The following is a 22909-nucleotide window of genomic DNA, read 5'->3' as shown; positions in this document are numbered from 1 at the left end:
ATATCAATGTTCTTTTTAATTCCCCAAAATATCATGATTGATTCCACACAACGCTTTTTAGCAAGCACAAATCTCTACTTTCATTAATTTTGGGGCGTCTTATTCCATTTTATAGCATTTGGAGAGAAGTAATTGAAGTGTTTTTGAAATAGTATTGAGTAAAAGTTGACATATTCCAGTCTGTGATTATCATCAACATCCATTCCTTTAATTTTAATCTCAGTAATTCCTAATTTCTGCTTTTCTAACTCAAACATTAGATGTAATTTCCTATAAATGAGGTTTATTGACCATAAATTCCCCAAAAAACTGTAACACTGGTTAATAAGTTATTGTTACGTAGAGTTGAAAACGTTAAAAAAAACTGACAAACATTGGAAAAAAAGCATCAAAAGTGTTGAAAAAAGGGACAAATGTAAGAAAAAGTTAAAAACATTGAGTAAAAAGCTGCAAATTGTCAATTTCAACGGGTAGAAAACACAAGGGTTAATCAGGACAACACCAGAAAGGAGAATATGTGGAGTTTTAACTGTAGGAGTGCGTGGAGTTGGAGAATATTATAACATAATTGATAAAATCCTGCCAAGAAATACTTTAATAACATAGTATTCTATGCAGTAAAAAGCTGTGTATAAAGGCTTTGGGCTGCCAACTTGTTAGTGGAGCCCTATTTTAACATGCAACTTAATTTTATTCCATATATGTAGTATGGGGTCCCTGCTTTATCTCACTCTCGGTTGATTAAATCCTTTAAAGAACCCTACTCTACAGGACTCACAACCGGAGGGGGGCAGTGCAGCTCCCTCATGTTTAATGTAGACTCTGCTTGATTCAGAGCCTCTCAACATCATCGGAGCTGGAGACAGACGGAGCCTTAATTAAGTCATTGTCTCGGCACCAGGCTCCTCGTAATGGAAAGCTGATTTCATGAGGGAGGCCTTGCATTCGTCTCTCGTGTTTTACTCGGTTCAGTGGAAGTGAAGGGGTCCGGGGTTAATGAGCCCATTTCCTCGTTGCTCGACCGGGGCTGAGAGGGTTTTAGGAAACCATTCCTCTTCTAGTAATGGTTGATTTGGTGATACTGGAGTAAAATGGGGATCTGGTTTGATAAAGATGGGAATTGTAGGACAAAGAGGACAGTGGTCTGGTGTTTAAATGCCTTCTTTAGACGAGGACTTTAAATGTTATAGCAGCTCATGGGTTAAATAGATACAGCTTCATTTGAAAGGGTAAGGGCTTAAAATGTCAGGAAACACTGGTTTGGAGACTAGATCGGATGAATTAATGCAATAAAACATTGAGTTCCCCACAATGCAAGATCAGTGGACCTGATGCCTGATAAAAGAGAATATCATGGTGTTCTTTTTGTATCTAGTCTTGCATAGCCAGACCAAAATCCACAGTATTGTGGAGTAAGGTCTGGCTACACCCAAAATGCATTCTGGGATAGGAGAAGAAATCCTTCTGGGATGTTTGCATTTCTTTTAAGGTCCCATGACATGGTGCTCTTTGGATGCTTAGTGGACTTAGTGGTCCCTAATACTGTGTCTGTAGTCTCTTTTTATATAGACCTTAGTGGTCCCCTAATACTGTATCTGAAGTCTCTTTTATATAGACCTTAGTGCTCCCTAATACTGTATCTGAAGTCTCTTTATATAGACCTTAGTGGTCCCTAATACTGTATCTGAAGTCTCTTTTATATAGACCTTAGTGGTCCCTAATACTGTATCTGAAGTCTCTTTTATATAGACCTCAGTGGACCCCTGATAAAGTTACATTTTTAGGCCATGGGACCTTTTTAACACCAATCAAAATCATCTTGGGCGGCGCTGAGCTCTGGATGCGGCAACGGTGACTCTGCCTAATGGTCTCAGGAAGACACTTCCTGGTTCTGGTGGATGAATGACACCAACTGACAAGTGAGTTGGTATTTGTGCCTTTTTCACAGAGCAGCCGTTTGTGTTAATATCTGCTCTTTCTGCATAAATATTTGAAATGGATTCGTAGTCAGCTCACATGGCTACGGCAAATTATTCCCGCGTGCGTGCTTGTGTGTGTGTGTGTGTGTGTGTGTGTGTTTGTGTGTGTACCTAAATACACCCCCATACCGAAAGGATGGCTCTCCTTCCATTGACTCTTATTATCTATCCAAAGCAATTAGCGCACACATCACCTCTGGCTTGCTGGTTGCCATTCACCCGCCGCCACACACTACAAAAGGCTAATGAATTATACAGCACGCTGTAATGGCAAAATATCCCGATGTGTGTAATTTGGGGGGGGGGGGGGGGGGGGGGGGGGGGGGGGTGCTGAGGTGTGCACAGACACTGAGGCGATAGGGAGGCATTATAAAGACGATATCATGCAATATTAAAGAGCCCGTTGAATGAGGGCGAGGGTGATGGTGCTTTAAGGCAAGGCAGCTTTATTAGCACCTTTCAGCAAAAGGGCATTTTCAAAGTGCTTTACATAAAACATTAAACATCTCAATAGAAAAAAACTATAAAAACAGATAAAATACGAGATTTTCGAGTGTGGGACAATGTATAAGCCGTCGCTCTATACACGTTAATGTGCTGTATTTATAAATTGCTTTTCTAATCTTAACGACTACTCAAAGCACTTTTACATCATACAGGAAACATTCACCACTCACACACATTCACACGCCGATGACGCAGCATCGGGGGCAACTCGGGGTTCAGTGTCTTGTCCAAGGACACTCGGACTACAGACATGGGACTACAGGGCCAGGGATTGAACCACCAACCTTCCAATTGGCATGCAACCGCTCTGCCACTGATCCACAGCCGCCCACGCAATCCACTTGCAATCCTTCCCGACCCAGAACGGGAGAATCCCACTGATTTTACTCTTCAATTCTCTTTTATATGCTGACATAGGTTGTCATAGACCTGAACGCTGCCTACCCCTGTCTGGTCAGGCCTGGGGGGGTTCAAAGAAATGGGTTTTGGCCCCACATGTACTGTAGCGCTCCAGGTAAATTCAGCCTGTTTCAGCATGTTGATGCGTGGTCGCGTTATTATGTGCGGATGTGTGTATCACTGCTGGAATGTGTGGAGCGGTAATTACAAGAGGTTAGTGGATTTACAGCAATTAAAGCTTTAATTTATTACATTTTAAGGGGAACTACACGGATTGGATCCATCGGTGATTGCCAAACCCCCCCGGGGGTACTTCTGCTGTTGCCAAGGGTTACACGGGAAGATAGTAGAGTCGCTCAACTAATTTGAAAAACAAAAAAAAACGTGATTTGATTGGAAGAATATTAAATTAACTTTGCAGGTGTTATGTGATTTGAGTTTTGGATTTGATTTGAACAGTGTTGCATACAAAAGAAGTAAAAAACACATGCCCAGGAAACCCAGAAACCCCTCAAAGGGTTTGACATGTTGGGTTCCCTAATATAGTTCAACGAAAGGTAACATATAGGAAATAAAATATTAAAAAAGTCTATAAAAATACCAACCATCCTTTGCAAATGTGATGCTTTGGCTCGGCATGAGGTCTACACGACATCTATCGGTATTTCCATCGGGTGATGTTGGCGCTGTGGATATGATACATGCCTTTAGCGTAGGAGATAAAGGTTCAATTCCCACTGTAATACACCAGCCAAAGTGTCCTTGAGCAAGCCACTTGACCACTAGTTGGTTCAAAGGCGTGCAGCCTCTCACATATAGAGCAGTTGTAGGTCACTTTGGATAAAAGCGTCCGCTAAATGACATGAAATGTAATGAAATGTAATGTATACGACAAAAGAATGACATTACATTCGAACGAACGAAAGGTAGAACATTGGAAATAAAAATACTGCAAAACACACTGTAGTCTATGAAAAAGGTACAGAAGAAAGTAACAGTTCAATGAGGAGAGAAAATGAAGAAAGAGAGAAAAGGGATACGTTTTTAAAAGAAGAATGTACAAGAGACATGTTAGGCTGCTGATGCAGACGAATATTTTCACATTAGAGAACTAGTAAACACACAAGCATTTAAAAGTGACAAATAAATGGTAGAAATAAAAAGCTAAATTAAGGACGCAACAATTGTGTTGCTAACAGAATAGTTTGCTAAAAGTAAATAATGGTAGAATCATACAGCTTCACACAAGTCAGGGTATCTTGGCCTCGGCTGCTTTGGTTTTGAATAACAATGTGAAAAGAAATGTCAAAATTGTAACTGAAAAAAGAAAAATCTGTGTTTTTTTTTTGAGTCCCAAAACTGGATGAAAGCATAGCGCTGACTCATTGGAGGACATTACCACTCGTGTTGTCCTTTATCGACTATGAACCTGTCCTTCCGAATCCCAATTTAACATTTAATTTGGTGCTTTTTTCCGAGGAACGTTTGACCGTGACTCCTCTCTCTAGAGTAGTGCGTGCAGAGTACCAGGTCCGCCAGCGTTTCACTGCAGTCATATTCAAATCAAGTTTATATGTATAGCCCTTTACAGTAGCCGAAAGGTACCCAAAGTGCTTTACAACAAAGCCATAAAACAATACATAACACATACCAAACATGCAGATACAATTAAAAGTGGTGTAGTGGTGCAGCGCTGCAGGACATTAAAAGCCTTCCATAAAAGCCATATTTGCCTTCAAAATCCTCCATCGGCGAAGACCCGGTGTCAGTTCAGCATAGTGTTAATGTCACTGGTGATGGAAAAGGGAGGCAAGTGGATTGTCTACACACACACACACACACACACACACACACACACACACACACACACACACACACACACACACACACCCTTGTTACAAAATGTCAAAGACATAAATCCTGACTGAGAAAAAGCCTAGGCCTTGTGGGTGGACTTGTCCCCTAGCAACCTCAGCGAGCCCTCCATGAATAAATGAATCAGGGAGACTGTTCCCCCCCCCCCCCCCCAAAAAAAAACAACAACCAAAAAACGCTCCCATAGGTCTTTTGTTCAGGCAGCAATTACGACTCATCTTTACATCCGTTAACCCGAAGTGAAGCAAAGTGTGATTTAAAACCCAAACCATGATCTTTTTTCTAAAGTTAACTCAGTCATTTTTCAAAGAACAAAAGCAACAAAAGCAACAAAACTCTCCATCTGCATGACGCAAGTCTTCCGTGATCGTGCTTTCGCCCCCCACGCTGTTGCTAGTAACCAAGGAGGACACGGAGGATTAACAAAAACATGATGGATTTTTCAGAAAAGGTAATTATCTGTCCTCGATTTTCTGCTCAAGAAAGCCACTGGACAATGTAAACAGACGTTCATTCATAAAAAATGAAGAAAATTCTCTTGCTTTAACAAGTTTTGAACAGCAACCATTACGTTCTCTACGTCGTGTGGTTTGGGCGACTTTGTTGGGATCAAGCCAACATACAGTACATTTAAATTATTTGGAACCACGTTATTGGTTTTGCCCGACTTTAGTCTGCTGCAACTCGTTCTAGCTCCAAACTCCCAAAATTCAGACGTTTGGACAGTGGCGGTCAGTGTCTAGAGGGATGAAGTAGGTACCCTTAAGTGTTTTTGTATAATGTATTGGGGAGAGCCAATGGGCCTGGGCGCCTGCCTAGGGAGGTGGTCCAGGCACGTCCAGCTGGGAGGAGGCCTCGGGGAAGACCCAGGACTAGGTGAAGATTATATCTCCAACCTGGCCTGGGAACGCCTCGGGATCCCCCAGTCGGAGCTGGTTCATGTGGCTCGGGAAAGGAAAGTTTGGGGTCCCCTGCTGGAGCTGCTGCCCCCGAGACCAGATACCGGATAAGAGGATGAAGATGGATGGATGGATGGGAGAGCAACACCTACACAGGGTTTAGCGGGTAGTATGTAAGGCTGGTTGGGGTGGTGGATGATTCAAACGCAAGACTTTCACCCAGGAGACCGGGGTTCGTCTCCCGCATGGCACCTTTCCTAAAGTCTCTTTCTTCTTTAACCGTCCGGTTATCCCCTTGTGTCATGAAAACGTAAGCCCAACCACAACCTTTTTCTTAACCTAACAGCGTCAAAAGGAACTCCGATTCCCGACCAAGCGTCGGTATTTTACGAGATGGGAGTGATAATGTGTGTGTGGTCTTAGTAGTCTTCTTGTACATTTTTGACACCTTGTTCTGGGCCAATTAGTAAATGTATGCAAGAGCTTCAGGACGGAAGCTGGTGTTAAAACACCTAAAAATGAAGAGTGTTATCCAAAGGGAAAGAGAAATAATGACCCCCAAGAGAAAAGGAACAGGGCCCACAAACAAGAGAGACTCATGGGAAAGGGAGGAGAGCAAAGTCAGACATGAAATATATAATAGGAACAAGAGAGTAAGAACAGGAACAGTCAGACAGTCGGAGACAAAGGGGGGAGATGTCTGTGTTCTCTGCAGGGCTGGAGGGGATGTGGAGCATCTTTAACTGGAGCAGAGACAAGAGGTTTGTCCTCAGCTGCACCATCGCCTTCATGAGCCCAAACTTACTGACTGGGACTGCGAGTTTCGGATAGGTTCCCAACACTGTGTGTGTATTAATATGCACTACATATCTCATTATATCACTACAACATTGCCGCAGTCATTTTGCATATTTAACATACAAATTAGGCCACTTCTGAGAGGACTGGCAGGTGATTTAACAAGTCGGAGAACCCAGTCTTCTTTAGCAGACTCTCAATGAGCTGCTCCAGTGCAAAATCAAGTCTGCTTCATTCCTGCTTCTGCATGACGAAGGCAAGCCACACCCACCCCAGCCCGACAGCCAATAGAAAAAAGGACATAACATTATGACGATTCGTATTTTGGTTGCGACCTCTAATGGCTCCACATAATGATGGTAACTTTAAAAAGTTATGTCCTCATTTATGTAGTTTTTCTCGACTCATTATAATCAAATATACTTACTAACCCTATCTATGTATTTTTGTTGCCTACACTAAGCTTGTTCTGTTTCAGAACTTTAACAACGTGTTTAAAACTGCAACCGTTATGGAAAGGTCACATGATTTACTTTACTAAAGACTTAAAATGACTTAGAAAATCTTTTAACATTCATTCAAACACTGTTCGACGTATTGTTTCTGATATATCACATGCATGTGCCTGCTGGTTCTGGGAGGCGGGACTTAGCTCTGTTGCCCATTTCTTTAGAATAGCTCCCATTAGATGTTCCTAAAACCCGTTGGAAAGCTAATGTAATAGGCTACAACTGCCATTATTGATGTGTTGATAGCCAATGACAGCTGTTTCTAAGATGGCTGCTCAAAGAGATGACACAGCGTATTGAAAAAATAAATAAATTGACAATTGTGTCTTAAACTAGACACTTGCGTCCGCCTTTGCACGGTGCTGTGCAATGCTACCCTGCACGGGGTGCAAGATAGGGCTTTATGTCTCTTTTCCAACATGTGAAGTCTTCAATGCAGCCCCCCCCCCCCCCCCCCCTCCCAGTTGGATCAGAACTCTTTGGCAAGAATACAGTTGACAAAGAACTGCTTGATAACACATTTGAAGATTGAGAAAAATATTGCGTACTGTTAGTTCATGTCCTAAAGACGAAGGATCAGTTTTACTTGCAAAGACCTCTGAAACACAGACTGCACACAATCCTTTATGTGAAACACATCAGGCTACATCTGCTCTGCCAGATAAGCTCATGCTTTATGCATGTGTTGTTGTAGTGTTGTACTAAATCATTCCCTTTATGTGTTATCAGTTGCAGCTCATGCAGATCAACAGACGGCTGACGTCCTGGGTTACTATCAAATGTAGGCATTGTAGAAACACAGTAGAAGATGAGGAGTGTAAGGTGTTTGAATGTGTGAATATGCTACATATAAACATACATTTCGGTGAATGTTACAACAAGTGGAAATACAGTTTTGATTCACGCTGAGGGCTCCACTCTTGATAATGCTCTCTGGACCAGCCGAGCTGCATGCTAAGCTGAAACAGGGAGCACCATGCAGAAACCCCGCTGGGTAAAGAAAGAAAGAAGAAGAGAGAGCTAAAAGACATTGAAAGTCATTTTAAACTTTGAGTAATGATAGGACTCAGAACTAGGAAGGTGGAGGAAAAGCGCTAAGTGAAGCATCGTCAATGTAGCAGGGATCCGTGAGGAGGGAGCCATATTCAAAAGAACCGCCTTGGATGTGATTGTCGTGTGTCTGATAGGTATTCAAGATGGCGTATGACTTCTGTGTTTAGGGTTGGGGTAAAAAATCTGCGTTTAATTGACACATAGACATCAATGGTTCCCCTGGGTGAGAAGTCCCGGGCTGGTTGACCCATGCACCGCCCAAACTCTTCATACTACGTCATCTTACGGCGCCGTGGATAAGCTGTCTACACAAAGGCGTGTTTTAATCACTTAATAGCCAGGAATAAATGAAAGGCTTTTAAAACGTGCCTCAGTTTCCTTCCACTTTTTTTAGAATTGAAAGCAACTCCACAGATCGGATCTCATCTACTGGAGCGACGCAAGCGGAGCAAATCTGAGAAATTACAATTGTGCGGAAACGAGAGAGCGCAAACACGAGCGAAGATGAATAAAAATGGAGGAAATTGAAGTAAAACTTGATAGCACCTGATTAGTGGAGCTCAAAATGAGATCGCAGCCTCAAAAGGAGTGAGTGTGTCTGGGCTCGTGCCAGAGGAGCCTCCACGCTACTCAAATGAATAAATAAATACTTTAATGCTGTTCTTCTGCTCACTCAGGGTACATCTGGCTTCTCAATCTGAGCTGGAGCTAACTAAGAACCAATCTATGCGCCCCCCCAGGCCAATAAACTGCATCTAAGCCAATTTAAGGGGATGCATCAAGTGCGGCTTAGAACAAAACATCAAATACTTAAATCATTAAGAAAAAACATTCATCTTACTACCACCCTATGTGAATTTCTCTGAGAGATGATGATGAATAAGAACACACAATGCAACAAAACGCTCTCATAGGAGATGCTGCCCTATATACAGAAATACTTCTATGATCAAAACTGGTTCTCTGCATTCGCACAACAGGGATGATGCCGAAAAAAGGTTAAAAACCAGTTGAAGTTGGCCTCGTGTTGGTTGTGCTGAAGGTGATTGATTATCATTTCGTTGGACCTACCAAGCGTATTCACAGTTCAAATCAGGAGAGACTTAGTTGAAAAGAGGCTGACATTCATTTATTTGACGTTGAAGATGACACAGTGTGTGTCAGGGACAGTTTTTGTGAGTATTTTCAGAAAATGTTATGTCTACATCACTGTTTGAACCATTGACATAATGAGCATTTGACAGAAATAGCGGCCATCTTGAAATAAATGGAGGCCATGTTGAACTTTTGGGTGGCCAATGCCTTTATCCCAAAAAGTGACCCTTAGAGAATATCTGTTCCAAATTTCATGGTTGTATACCAATTTGAATTTTTTTTTTTAAATATGGCATTATTCTGCTGCACTAGTAGCAGCTAAGTTACCATGGAGCAGCGGTCTACAGAGGTCAGATTTCTTCCCTTCCCTTTTAAAACTTGTATTCTCAGTCACACATGCAGTAGTAGGCTGCTCTCCAACACCTGGACACACACTTTGATTTGAAAAATGAGTGAAGTGTCTCTCAAATGGGACGTGATGGACATATCTTGCAGCGGGAAGACTGTTAGTGCAGCGACAGACTGGAGAGTCTTCAGTACAAAAGGTAAGCAACAACTGTTGTACTGTTGTGTGTTACAACCTTGAGCAGTGTTGTGATTGGATGCGGCCTGACAGAGGAACCCAAATGGGAGTTGTGTCAGATTTAGTTTGCGTTCTGGATTAAGCGGCTACCGCAGGGTAACTGTAAATGTTCCACCAACACAAGTTTCTTCCCAAGATGATTGAGTCGAGCCACATCACGTCGTTAGCAATGTTTGATTGCTAACGTTAGCTCAAAATGCTATTCAACTGACAACCTTTGTTGTCATGGATGCTAACTTGTTGACAGCAGTGAACCAACTTCCTTTGTTGTCTTTGACTTGTTGCCTTTGTTGTGTTTGATTACTAGCTTGTAGCTAAGCTAACAGTCATGTCAAAAACATTTTAGCTATCTATGATTGATTGCTAACGTTTGCTCAAAACGCCATTCAACTGACAGCCTTTCGTGTGTTTGTTTGCTCGCTTGTAACTAAGCTAACATTCATGTCAAAAACGTTTTAGCTATCTATGATTGATTAATTGCTAACGTTAGCTAAAAAATGCTATCCAAATGACAGCCTTTGTTGTGTTTGATGCTAACTTGTAGCCAGCAGTGAACTAACTTTGTTAAGTAGGTCAATTTTTACTGTATTGCCATTAAAGAAGTCCCTTGTTAGCATCATAGCATTATATGCTACAAGTCTCAAAACTGACGCATGCGCAACTTACAGCCTCACTCGTCGCAAAAGTGACGCATGCACTTACATCAGGGAGTGACAGAATGCAAACAACCCGTTTTTTTCTCCTATCCCAGAATGCATCTGTGGTGTAACCAGACCTTACTCCATAGCGCTGTGGAGATAGAGTTGGCGATGCTAGACACCCTGCACTTAACTTAGCTGTTCTTTAGTAGCTATGTGTATCTGTATTTATCTTTTACTTCCTTTTAATATGTTTAAAACATTAACACATGCACCGTCCATCATGGCCAGTTCTTTGATAGTGTTACTTACTTGTCAATAAATCCTTTTCTGATTCTAGGTACACCTCTCACCTATTTCCCAGTACCAACTTGTGTCAAAGCTCCGGAGAAGCTGCAAGTTTACCTCACTCCCTGCTGGTATTTGTACCTTTAACTTCTCCTTTGTTGTGTCTGCATGGGGCGACCTAGCGTTAAGTGATGCAATGCTGCACACAGTGGCTGACATGAGTGGACTCTCACAGTGCTAGCTTGGCTCTGAGAAGAGCACCTCTGTCAGGTTGTTGTTCATTCTTTCCAACACTTTATATTGTGGCAATTTAATGGAGTGGCAATTTTATATCCTACGCACATGAAACATGTTTACACAAGCATCATTGCAGCTTTCATGCAGTAATTTTTATTTGCAGAAGAGTCATGCAGAAGGTCAAATACACCACAAAACTGTTGTGACTTTCAACAGAAGTAATATATCTACTGTAAATAAGCCACTTGAACTTGTTTTGGACGCATTTTCCAGGGCCAAAAATAAACCTATGTCAAGTGGTCTGTCTAATTTTGGATTGGGTGATATATTTATTCCCAGTAACACATGCTCACTGTAACGTTCCTCTTACCAGCTGGAGACAAGTTCAGTTTACTCACTTTATTTGGGAAACTTGATATGCAGTTGGGCGTGAAAGATAAAAAGAAACACATACAACCAACATACGAATAGAAAAGACAACAATACAAAGATATGAGTTCATAAAGGTTCCTGTATGTAATACACACAATACAATATCTGAAAACAATTCTACCTTACATGTGCAAATTTAGCAGAGTTATTGCACATGGGACGAGAGTGAAGCGCTCATATCAGTGCCGAGTAAAACGTATGAGATGTGTCGCAATGTCTCACGGAAAAGCAGCGCTCTCGCTCAACAGCCCCGAGTTAACCGGTGGCAACCAAAGAGATCACGTTACCAGCGGGCCAGAGCGTCTGACCATGCGTTCCCATCATTGGTGGAGGGACGATAGACTGCAGGGTTTCTGCAGGTTTCACCAACTAAAATGTCCGACTTTTTAATAACTCTTAAAGACCATTATGCACGAAATGTAAGACCCATGTCACAATATTAAAAACACGCCAGGAAACATGTGAAAAAATTCTCAGATTTCTGTTGTTGCATTATAGGACTGGTGTCTATTATTAAAGCTTATTTATAGGGACAGATACAAAGAAAACATAGATAAGATGCATATTTCAGTATTTTTAGTTTATCCCTAGTAGGAATTTTGGTTAAAAATACAGATTAACATTATTAAAAATAACATGGAGATGAAATAAAATGGAAACCGGGAAGAAAGTATACAGAGAGAACAAAGTGTACAAACTAAATATGAGCGCAATGTTGTTCCCGAATTAACCACAATTTGGTTATTTTCTATTCTTTTGAAGGGGGCTAATGTTGGGATCCATGTCCAGTGGTCTGGCAGAGAGTTCCAGCATTTTGCTCCTTTTACTGAAAAGGTTGATTGGGCAAATGATGTTCTACGGAAAGGGAGACTAAGATCTCTTTGTCTTTTAATGATGCTCGGGTGATGATGTGGTACCACTCTCTTGTCTTGTTGTTGTTTTACAAAGGGGGAGGGAGCAGCGTTATTTAGGGATTTGAAGACCAAGTTAACAAAATGCAGGAAGATAGAATTAACAAAAGTTTAAATTTGCTTAGAATTTGGCAACAATGGTCCCTTATTCTCTGTTTAGTCACCCTGTAGACCAAGGATGGGCAACATTGATTATAGAGGGCCACAAAACATAGATCCTCGCTACCTGAGGGCCAGATTGTGACAGTATTGTAAACCTATAACATGCACAAAAGGATACATAACACAATAAAGGAAAGGGGAAAAAGCCAAAAAGCATGATATGAGCACCCTAAGACTTTTCTTAACCCCGCGAAATCCCTGTATTGGCTCCGTTAATTCACAATTCACAACTGTAAAATCATCGTCATTATGAAAAAATGTAAGCTCAGTCCATACAGGATTAAACCTGCGGAACTTTGCAACCTCTAGTAGTGGATGCAACCGGGCTTTGTGCTATTTGTCTTTTGAATATCTCTTCCTCTTCTTGCTCTTTGCCATCAGTTTGATCTCCATCTCACACACACATGCACAGGCTCAGGTGTAACAGTGTGACTAAACCCCATGACTGTGTTATTGTATGGTGTTGGTGTTTTATTTGCAAGTAAGTTTGAAACAGTGCGTCATTTCCATAATTGCCTTATAATTGTTGCAGCATCTTGTGGAAAGCAAACGCATCGTCATCACTCAGTGTTTTCTCATCCTTCCATCCGTCTTTAGCCGTAGTACAAAAACAGTTTGGAAGTCATGTGACGCATCTGCTGTCGCAAACAGGATATTGTCAGTTTCATAAAGCCTGTGAGCGCAGCTTACGCTATGATTTATATCGGAAAGATGTCCAGTGAGGATTGATTCTGCCCGCCAGCTGAAGGCTCCACCAATCTTTGAATGATGAGGAGTTTTTATGATGATCTGATCTCTCAGTTCATTATTTAAACCATAGATGGAGATTACATGTAGCCCTATTCTGCTTTGTGGTTTATATTTTACATCATGTTTTACTTAAATCATAATTTACTAAAATCAAATGGGAACATGTAAATAAACCAGTTGTGCAGGTTGCACTTAGTGCAGTATTGTGGTGTCTCAGAGTCTTATCAGCTCACACTGATGACGTGTTAAAAGGTTTTATTGCCAGTGGTAGGAATGATTTGATGAGCTGTGACGGAGCCTGTAGCAACTAAGAACAACCAGCAACTACCCCTAGGCATCATGGAGCTCTGTAGCTAAAAATAACCAGCGACTACCACTCGGCATCATAGAGCTCTGTAGCTAAAAACAACCAGCGACTACCAGTCTGCATCATGGAGCTCTGTAGCTAAAAACCACCAGCGACTACCACTCTGCATCATGGAGCTCTGTAGCTAAAAACAACCAGCGACTACCACTCTGCATCATGGAGCTCTGTAGCTAAAAACAACCAGCGACTACCACTCGGCATCATGGAGCTCTGTAGCTAAAAACAACCAGCGACTACTACTCGGCATCATGGAGCTCCTGTAGCTAAAAACAACCACGACCACCACTCGGCATCATGGAGCTCTGTAGCAACTAAAAACAACCAGCGACTACCACTCGGCATCATGGAGCTCTGTAGCCGGTGTCACGTGACCAGCTGGGGGCCGCCTATAGGTTAGTGAGATATCTTACATATCTGTGTGCATACATCTTTGCACTACATCATACGGACCAGTTTATCAGATAACGTTGGTGTATTTCACTGTTCTACTAAACTATTGGCACATATAGTAATATGTAATGATATAGCACTAGAAGTAGCTATATGTGATCCATATTTCGACAAAATAACATGCAATTTCACATCATTTCGGCCCATCCTTATTCCCATATCTGTGTCTAAAACGTTGGAATGCCCAGATTAGATGATGAATTAATAATAAGCTTGAATACAAAACTTGCTAAAACATCTAAGAGAAGTTGTTCAGTTTAGTCTTGAAGCCGACGTTGATTTTAAATTCTTTCGGCTTGGCCCAAAGCGCCTTGGGTGTTGCACCTCAAACCTCATAATTGCAAGGACATGTAGTAGATAGTACACACAGCTGGTGTGCATGGCAACCAAGGCTGCTAGAGAGAGAGAGAGAGAGAGAGAGAGAGAGAGAAGAGAGAGAGAGAGAGAGAGAGAGAGAGGAGAAAAAGAGGTAAATTAGGTTAGCAGCATCACGGCAGAGGCATCCACACAGGCCGAGGAGAAGGAGAGAGAGAGAGGCACGGGGGGAGAGCGTGCAGTATTACTCTCTCTCTCTCTCTCTCTCTCTCTCTCTCTCTCTCTCTCTCTCTCTCTCTCTCTCTCTCTCCCTTTCTTTCTCTTCGGTGTCAGTTGCGTTAGCGACTCAGCAGCAGCGAGCAGCGTAGAGATGGAGCCTCAGAGATTCAGTACGTAACCCTCTTTTACTACCACTGGCTTTTGTTTGCTGCCGGCATGTTTTTTTATTTCTAAATTCCCTGTAGAACTGTGAAATATCCTTATTTTATTTTATTTGAATTGGTTGAATTTAAAGCTTTTTTTATCTTGTTTTTATTGCTGTGTGATTTGGTTAAAAGTTGGACTTTGAGTGTGCTCCACCTTTTGATGTGGTATAGGATGTTTTATTATGATTATTGTAATTATTATTGCTGTGTAGTGGAAGTTTTGGACTTGAGATGGTTCTGACGACGCGTTTTGGTCGGGTGCATGTTCATATTTATTTCTTCTTCCTCTTCTTCTCATGAATTCACATTCACTTTAATACAATCGGTTGAAATTTCCAGTGTCTCAATGTCTAAATTCTTGCGTCCACCTTGATAATCAGCCCATTTAAATATGAGAAAAGGCCTTTTGCACGGAAAATGGGCAAAAATGAAGATATTGAAATGAACAAGCCTCACCATTGTTAGTTATCTCTTTTTAAATTAATTAATTAAACCAATTTTAGATCACTTGTTGAATCAGTCGGCTTCATTTCTGTCCCGATTTCTTTTTTTTTCTCCACGCATGGTCTCCTGCTTCTCCCAGCAGAAGGTAAAGGTGGAGGCTTTCACTCTGCTTGTCATTTCTGGGTGTGAAAAGGTTTTTTTAGGTGGTTGCAGTGAAGGTTGCGGTGTTTTCTCTCACTGAATGCTACATTCGGATCAGAGAAACGAGTCACGTTTGAGCAGTTAAAGTCATTTTATTTAACAATTTGACATCATAATTTTTTAATAAAATGAAGAGCAGGACAATAAATTGTAAGTGACTGATGCTGCAAGAAGAGCAGAAGGCTCTGTACATGTAGGTCAGATATTTAGGGAAGCAATTCGGGGCACGGTGTTTCAGGGTTTGGTACCCAGCCCTCGAAATATGCCAACAATTTCATGGATTGCCGTTAAGTTTTATACAGATATTTATGTTCCCCAAAGTATCTGGAAAAAATGAGTTAACTCTATAACTTCTACTGATTCTCTGACGTTGTATTTTGAATGTAATCACGTCTGTAACTACTGCTCTTTCAGATACAGACAGGCCCAGATTTAAACTGAATTATCATTTCATTTATTTAATTCTTTACCAGCTTTGATTAAAGGTTCAGTAGGTGAGACTTAGAAAACTAACTTTCTGTCATATTTGCTGAAAGTGACCCGATGTTCCACTAGAACTACACGAAGCAGGTCTTAAAAACAAAAAATCCGGCTCCTCTGGCTCCACTTACACATTCATTCTCCCTTGTGGGGGGAGGGGCTTGGGAGAACATTTTGGGCTTCACCAGAAAGGGGGGAGGGACTGAAAAGTCCAAGTCCTGGATCTTGACAATCCTACCCACAGCACCTTTAAGTGTTGGCATGCTAAGACGCTGAACTAAAACGGTGGCCATGGTGAATATTATATATTATAATAACTGATTAAGATCATCACGTTAACATCACGGCTCACAGTAATCCGGCTGCGTCTAATGCTGCGTTCGCGCAATGCAGAGGATGGATATGTGTAAATTACATGGACTTTTTAGGATTATTTAGGTGTTTAGGTGTTTTTTCCAGATTTCGGACCCCTTCCTCTGTCTCTGTGATTGCGTTCCAACCTCTGGTGGATTTCTGAGGACTATGGTTACCTGGTCCTCAGGTCTCTGCAGGGTAAATCCAGACAGCTAGCTAGACTATCTGTCCAATCTGACTTTTCTGTTGCACAACTGAAACTACCTTTGAACGTGCACGTGAACGTGTTCCACCAAAAATGTTCTTTTGCAGCGGCGCCATCATCGCCATCGTGTCCAGAATTTAGCGCCAGAATCTATCTATGGTGTAGCACATGGGCATTTTTACACAATTTCTTAGGGTGGCCTTAGCCTAAAAACCTTTTTATTTTTAAAAATCCATTTTTGTGCTTCGAGCGAGAGTTTACTAACTTGTCTGTTAGTGACCGCAGACGAACAATTACAGGTTAAAAAGGCTTGAAACAGGTTTAATATCATCCTGGCCAATCAGAGGAGGTTTTGCCAGACTTCCGCCTGTCTGACCGGTCAGAGGGAGAGCAGGAGACTGTTTTAAAGTTTGACGTTGGTTGTTCCCAGAGAAGAAGTCGGTAATTTAAGGCGCAGGTTAGAACCCAAATTGAAACGTGTGCAACTAAAATGGCTGAATGTTAGAACATTGGGTTTAAATGGGTTGTTAGCAATGTCTAGTTCCATCATAGTGTCACTAGTGTCAGGTAAGGTTCAGTAGCTAGCTCAGAGATTATTGGCTAATGAAATTACTGATTTAGTGTGTGTGTGTGTGTGTGTGTGTTTGTGTGTGTGTGTGTGTGTGTGTGTGTGGGGGGGGTTAACACTTTAGCAAGGCAGTGTATCCGCGTCACATTCTCATTAGGTGGAGATGATGATGGGTGGCGGTGGAGATGAGTCTATAGGCGATTTACTGCAGAGTAGATGGATTACAGGTGTGCGGCTTGTAGCATGACACACACACACACACACACACACACACACACACACACACACACACACACACACACACACACACACACACACGCAAATGCATGTATGTAGGGGATCACAGGGGACAAGAGTTTAAGAGAAACACAAGGAAGAATAAAAGACACTGCCGTGATAAAACTTGGCATTAACAGATGATGATGATGATTTCCTAATCACTACAGAGCCATCCATTGACATCCATCTATCCATCTATCCATCTATCCATCTATCCATCTATCCATCCAACAATCCATCCATCTATCTTTCCATCCATCCATCCATCTATCCATCTATCCATCCAACAATCCATCCATCCATCTATCCATCCATCCATCTATCCATCTATCCATCCAACAATCCATCCATCTATCTTTCCATCCATCTATCCATCTATACATCTATCCATCCTTTTGACAGACAGATGACTCATAATGTTGCATTTAATCCTCTCTGGATAGCCGTTATTTGATCTCTCATGCCTAAAGTCAACCATTTTGGAGACAGAAATGTGTTTTTTGGGGGTTTCTTAACAATCCTTTTTCAAAGGTCTAATCATACTGGTGAAAATAGAAGAATCTGTTTCATCACAACCGCTTTCTTCATGAAGTTTGAGTTCTTCTTTGATGTTTGGTCATGGATGATGAGCACTGACTGGTAGATTAATTGATGAATTCAACCTTTTATGTATACTTGAGATCATTTACAATGTCATCGGGTCAAATTACAGAGACAAGGGGCGCCTGGGGAGCTCACGAACCATGTACAGGGGCTCGGTCCTTGCCGCAGCATCGGGGGGTTCGATTCCAGCCCAGTGTCATTCCCCGTCTCTCTCCCCCTTTCCTATCTTCAGATTTCCTGTCTAACGAAGGTCTAAATGCCCCAAAAATAATCTTTTATAAAACAATTACAAAGACAAAGCAACACAGACAAGAACACCATCATGAGAAAAACAGAAAACACACTAAAACCTTCTTAATTGGAAATAATGATTGGATAAATCACTTTAGGATTATAAGGATTCAAAATAAAGTCCAATTATGTAAAGCAATTAGAAGCAGAGGTTTGCAGGTTGAACCCTCCTGTAGTCCTCGGGTCAGATTTGACCCGTTTTTAAAAGTGTCTGAATCAGAAATATAGGTTACTGAAAACCCAAAATAACATGGGTGGTTCCATACAATGCTTTTTGCAATAAAAATGAAGGATTGGGTCATTACGCTCATTGAATTGTGGGCGTTTAATTCAACTTAATAGCATTTGAAAAGACATTAAAATAGTTTTTTAAAACAGATTTCTGACTTTACGTCGACATATACCGGGCTGTGATCCACTCCACATCCTCTGATTTTAATTGTAAGTCAAAATAATTCATCATTTGGGCTTTTTTTTTACTCAGAAAGTAGGTTTATTGACCATGAATTCCAGAAATAATTGTAACACCAGGGGTAATAAGTTGGAATAAGTTGGTTAATGACACAGAATGAGGGGATAATTTCTAATTTACCAGATTTCCTAAATTGTCCACAAGGGTGATTTTTACAGAAGTGCTGTAATAATTTACCTTTTTTTGATGTTTTTGTCTCTTTTTTTCAACGCTTTTGACATATTTTTTCAATGTTTGTCACTTTTTTGACGTTTTTCAACACTACGTAACTAACTTATTAACTTTAGTTAGTTATTTTTGGAATCTATAGTCAATAAACCTCATTTATAGGAAACTACACCTAATGTTTGAGTCAGTGTTAAATTATGCGTCCAAATGTCAGATGTTTACCCGTTTGTTTGCATGAAGTGAAGAAAAACATTTGTTGTTCAAATTCAATTTTTTGCTGTTACCCAAAATGTGTTTTTTCAGGGACAAATGCTCCAATTACCCAAATACAAGAACATGAATTAGGGAAACATCACGCAGCGCTCTGCCTTCGAAATGTTAAATTATTACTGGACACGATTTCACTTCAGGTGGCTTGGATGGATTTTTGAACGCGGCTGCTTGACTTGTGTTTGAAAGCACGGAGGCAGACGGGAAGATTAAAAAAATAATAAAAAACAGCCTTGGGAGAATGAGCGATAATGTTTGCAAGCTTGGATATTAGATCAGGATTAAAAACTCTGATGAGATGAAGGGAGGAAGAGAGTGAGGGAGAAATGGAGGGAAGAGGTTAATCTCTAAAGATCCAATGAGAAATTCATGAGAAATTCTAATAATGGACGAGTGGAAATGAGCAAATGTGAGCAAATGAATGCATCAATGGAGGAAAATGATTGGATGGATTTTTAGCCAAGACAGGAGAATGACGCCATAGTACAGAGGGATGAAAACCCAAATGAACGTCAGGACGTATGGAACAATGGCGGTGGGTGAAGATGCTCTGATGGGGTCAGGAAATGGCCGCCTGGGTTGTCATGGCGGTGATATATCACACGTCTGCGTGTTGGAAACGAGCCGCGGAGCTAACTTTAGTGCAGATTTTGTGAAATGAAATGCAAACACACACACAGGTACAACAGGCTGCGTGACACCTTGCACAGTGATAGCATTGCTGATGGTGGATGTGGAAAAACAAAGGTAAAAAAAGGAGCTTTTGTGTGGTGGGAAACCAGCAGAATCGGCTCCTCCACGGGTGTCTGCTTGTTGTGTGCAGTCAATAGTTTTTTCTTAAATGTTTCATGCAATCCGAAGGGATCCATCATGGCTTCTAGCTGAGTTTAATCCTGCACGCCTCAAAAATTTCTCCTGCTTGTTCTACAAAACAATTGTTGGATGGTAGATTTTTTTAATTTTTTAACTCCGTTTTGCTCCTTTTACACCAATGGTTTTCCTGCAAAATTCACATCATATAACATGGATTTGTGAGCACATGCATTGCTTTACATGTGGATGCGGTTATGCATTAAAAAGCTGAATCTAGTGGGAATCATGACCTGTGTTGTATAGGTTTCTAACCCGTTAATGAGAGTGTGTGGTTACATATCTGTCTCTGATATTTGATGTGTTCCTGGTTAGTTTAGCTGATTTGCTTTATCTTTAATAACCTTTGTATGGTATTTGGGTCAATTTGACCCATTTCAGTTACAATTTTTCTACCTGAAAATAAACAGCATTGCCTTATTTCCTGTGATAAACATGTATTCCTGACTCAGAACATTATTCTGGATATGACTCTTATGTTGTTTCCATAGTGGATTTTTAACATGAATTATAACTTATGATTAAAAACAAACCCCACTTCCATGTTTAATAGTGTGCTAGTAGAGACTGATGCATTCCCTAAACATAGATGTTATCTCTATGGTTGGAAATTAAGATAAAGACAATATTTGTTAATAGATTATGAAATAACATTTTATTTCAGAATTATTTTTAAAACCCCAAATAAGTGAAGACAACACAAGGCTTAAAGGGTAACTATTGTTTTTCCCTCAACCTGGACCCTCTTTTCCTAATATTTTGGTGTGTAAGTGACTTATGGGAACAACAATCTTTTGAAATTGGTCCAGTAGTAAGCGTCAAGGATGTAACTTTGCTCTTTAACAGTTCAAAACTCACCGGACTCTATTTAAAAAAAGCAATACTTTTAAGTGTGTATAGAGCCAACATATCTTCACATGTATGACGAACCAAAACCGCTTTTCATAGTTATATTTTCTATCTGTCGACTTCGAATAAAGTGTATTTTACGACAATAAAATGACTGTTTTTTTTACATGGAGTCTGGTGGAGTTAAACGAACGCAATTTGGCGGATGTGTTTTTGTTTTAAAAAAAAGGATCTTACTCTTTATGGAAAGGATTTCTAAGGAGATCAGCCTTTCTGTTAATGGTGTCAGACACTTTTAATAATAATCTGAGTCTGTCTGTGGCAAAACCTGCACTTTTGTGAAGGTAAATACACGCTGGACTGCAGCGATCTCGCTTCTTGCTGGACCAATATCAAAGACAGTTGTTCCCATCAGTCATTTTGACACAAATATAGGGTCCAGAAAACAGTAGTTACCCTTTATGTTGCCTCATCTAACTCCCTTACATTTCCCACAATGCTTTGATACTCCCATGAAAACAGGCTGTGAAATGTTAAAAAGACTGGACTTAAGTCTTAAATTCAACATGCCCAAACGCCACATCAAATTCCACTAGATACATATGATATTGATTGATGTCTTTGATGTTAATGTTAAAATATTCATGAATCCTTCTGTGGGAATCTGATCAGAGACATGCAGCGTGGCGTTAATAGATCAATAAGTCAATCAGAAGGTGTCACACTGCCTCAGCCGCATCCTAAAGAAGAGACACACTGAGTCCTGGATCCACTGATCCGAGACCCGGTCTGAACCTGGGTGAGACCAACAAGACTCTTCATGAAGCTTGAGAAGAAGGATTTGTGTTGTTATGGCGTATACGAACAGGATCGTCTGTGTTAGCTCTCTTTGGTTCTGAGCTCTTGCCCATGCCTCCGTTTATATCTTCTCCACCAAGGCGGTTCTGGTGCTGGTTCGGAGTTGGTGCCAAACATCGAACCGCTTCTTTGCTTTTTCAGACAAATAAACCTGGCTCTGGGCCGAGAACATGGGTTCCGACTCGGCACCAACGTATCGCTGGTCTAGAGATGAGACCCGGTTACGTCCGGTGCTGGGAGCGGGTCCCGACCGGCTTTTTGTCGGGAAAACTGGGACCGGCCCGGTCAAACCGGGACGTCTGTTCACCCTAACGGTGTTTTGGTAACCCAGCAAAAGTAAATAATAGTAATAAAAGTAAAATGTAATAAAAGTAAAATGTAATGCGAGATAGTCACCTTTCTTCTTGAACGTGTCCTCGGTCCACAGCGGTCCACGAAGGCCCGTCTTTGAATTCCGGTGGGAATTTGCAATGCCAGGAGCAAAAGTATCTGTGCGTCATCCTCCATTATTGTTGATTGTCATGACGGGTTGCTATGACAGCGGAGGTACTTGCAGTGACATTGTGACCAGAGATGGGAAGTAACGAAGTACAAGTACTTCGTTACTGTACTCAAGTAGATTTTTCTGATATTTTTACTTTACTTTACTATTTATTTTTGTGGCGACTTTTTACTTCTACTCCTTACATTTTAACACAAATATCGGTACTTTCTACTCCTTACATTTTAACACAAATATCGGTACTTTCTACTCCTTACATTTTAACACAAATATCGGTACTTTCTACTCCTTACATTTTAAAAATTGGCTCGTTACTTTCGTTTTGTACAAGATGTATGTCGGAAAATAGCGCGGACACGCGGCACACACTGCGAGCGGGTGCGCGCGCTACACGGAGAGAAAAGTGAGAGAAATGAAAAGGAGACAAGCTGTCCGGAGGATAACCAGCTGAGATTGTGTAAAACTCATGTTGTCAGTTCACTTAAGCCTGTTACTGGTCTATAGTTCTTCACATTTAAAGTAAGTTAGCTAGTGTTTTTGGTGTGTTCTTCACCTGTTAGCTGGGTTGCACGTTGATATTAATCAACACTTTCACCAGCTTTATTCGCATGAGTTTTTTTTTTTTGACCAAACTTCAGATACTGTAATTCAATTGACAAGTGGATGGCAACTTAGCTAGAGAGAAGTTGTCTCCGTCTGTGTTTTAACATACACACCTGGGTCGAAGTTGGAAACCAGAATCAGGTTTAATCCAGTCCTAATCTAGTTCTTAACTTCCACATCATTTCACTGGAGTTATCCTTATTATTGTTTACGTCATCAA

The 22909-nt window shown here is 41.0% G+C and overlaps 1 protein-coding gene across 2 annotated transcripts in view; it reads left to right on the top strand.

Moving 5' to 3' along the window:
* The window catches only part of plch2a (phospholipase C, eta 2a), a 164424-nt gene that overhangs the window by 9197 nt on the left and 132318 nt on the right, over window positions 1-22909 (top strand). The window contains exon 1 of one of the 2 annotated variants that reach the window (XM_034875814.1): window positions 14568-14636. The exons of the other annotated variant lie outside the window; for it this stretch is intronic. Coding sequence (XP_034731705.1) covers window positions 14618-14636 — 19 coding nt within the window. The 5' untranslated portion in view covers window positions 14568-14617. Of the gene's footprint in view, window positions 1-14567; window positions 14637-22909 lie in introns of those variants that run through there. 2 annotated transcript variants of the gene reach the window in all.

Source organism: Etheostoma cragini, chromosome 7 (genome assembly GCF_013103735.1).
Source record: "Etheostoma cragini isolate CJK2018 chromosome 7, CSU_Ecrag_1.0, whole genome shotgun sequence".
In the NCBI taxonomy this organism is placed as follows: domain Eukaryota; kingdom Metazoa; phylum Chordata; class Actinopteri; order Perciformes; family Percidae; genus Etheostoma; species Etheostoma cragini.
Note: the sequence above shows the minus strand (reverse complement) of the source record. Positions and strands in the feature narration are given on the sequence as shown.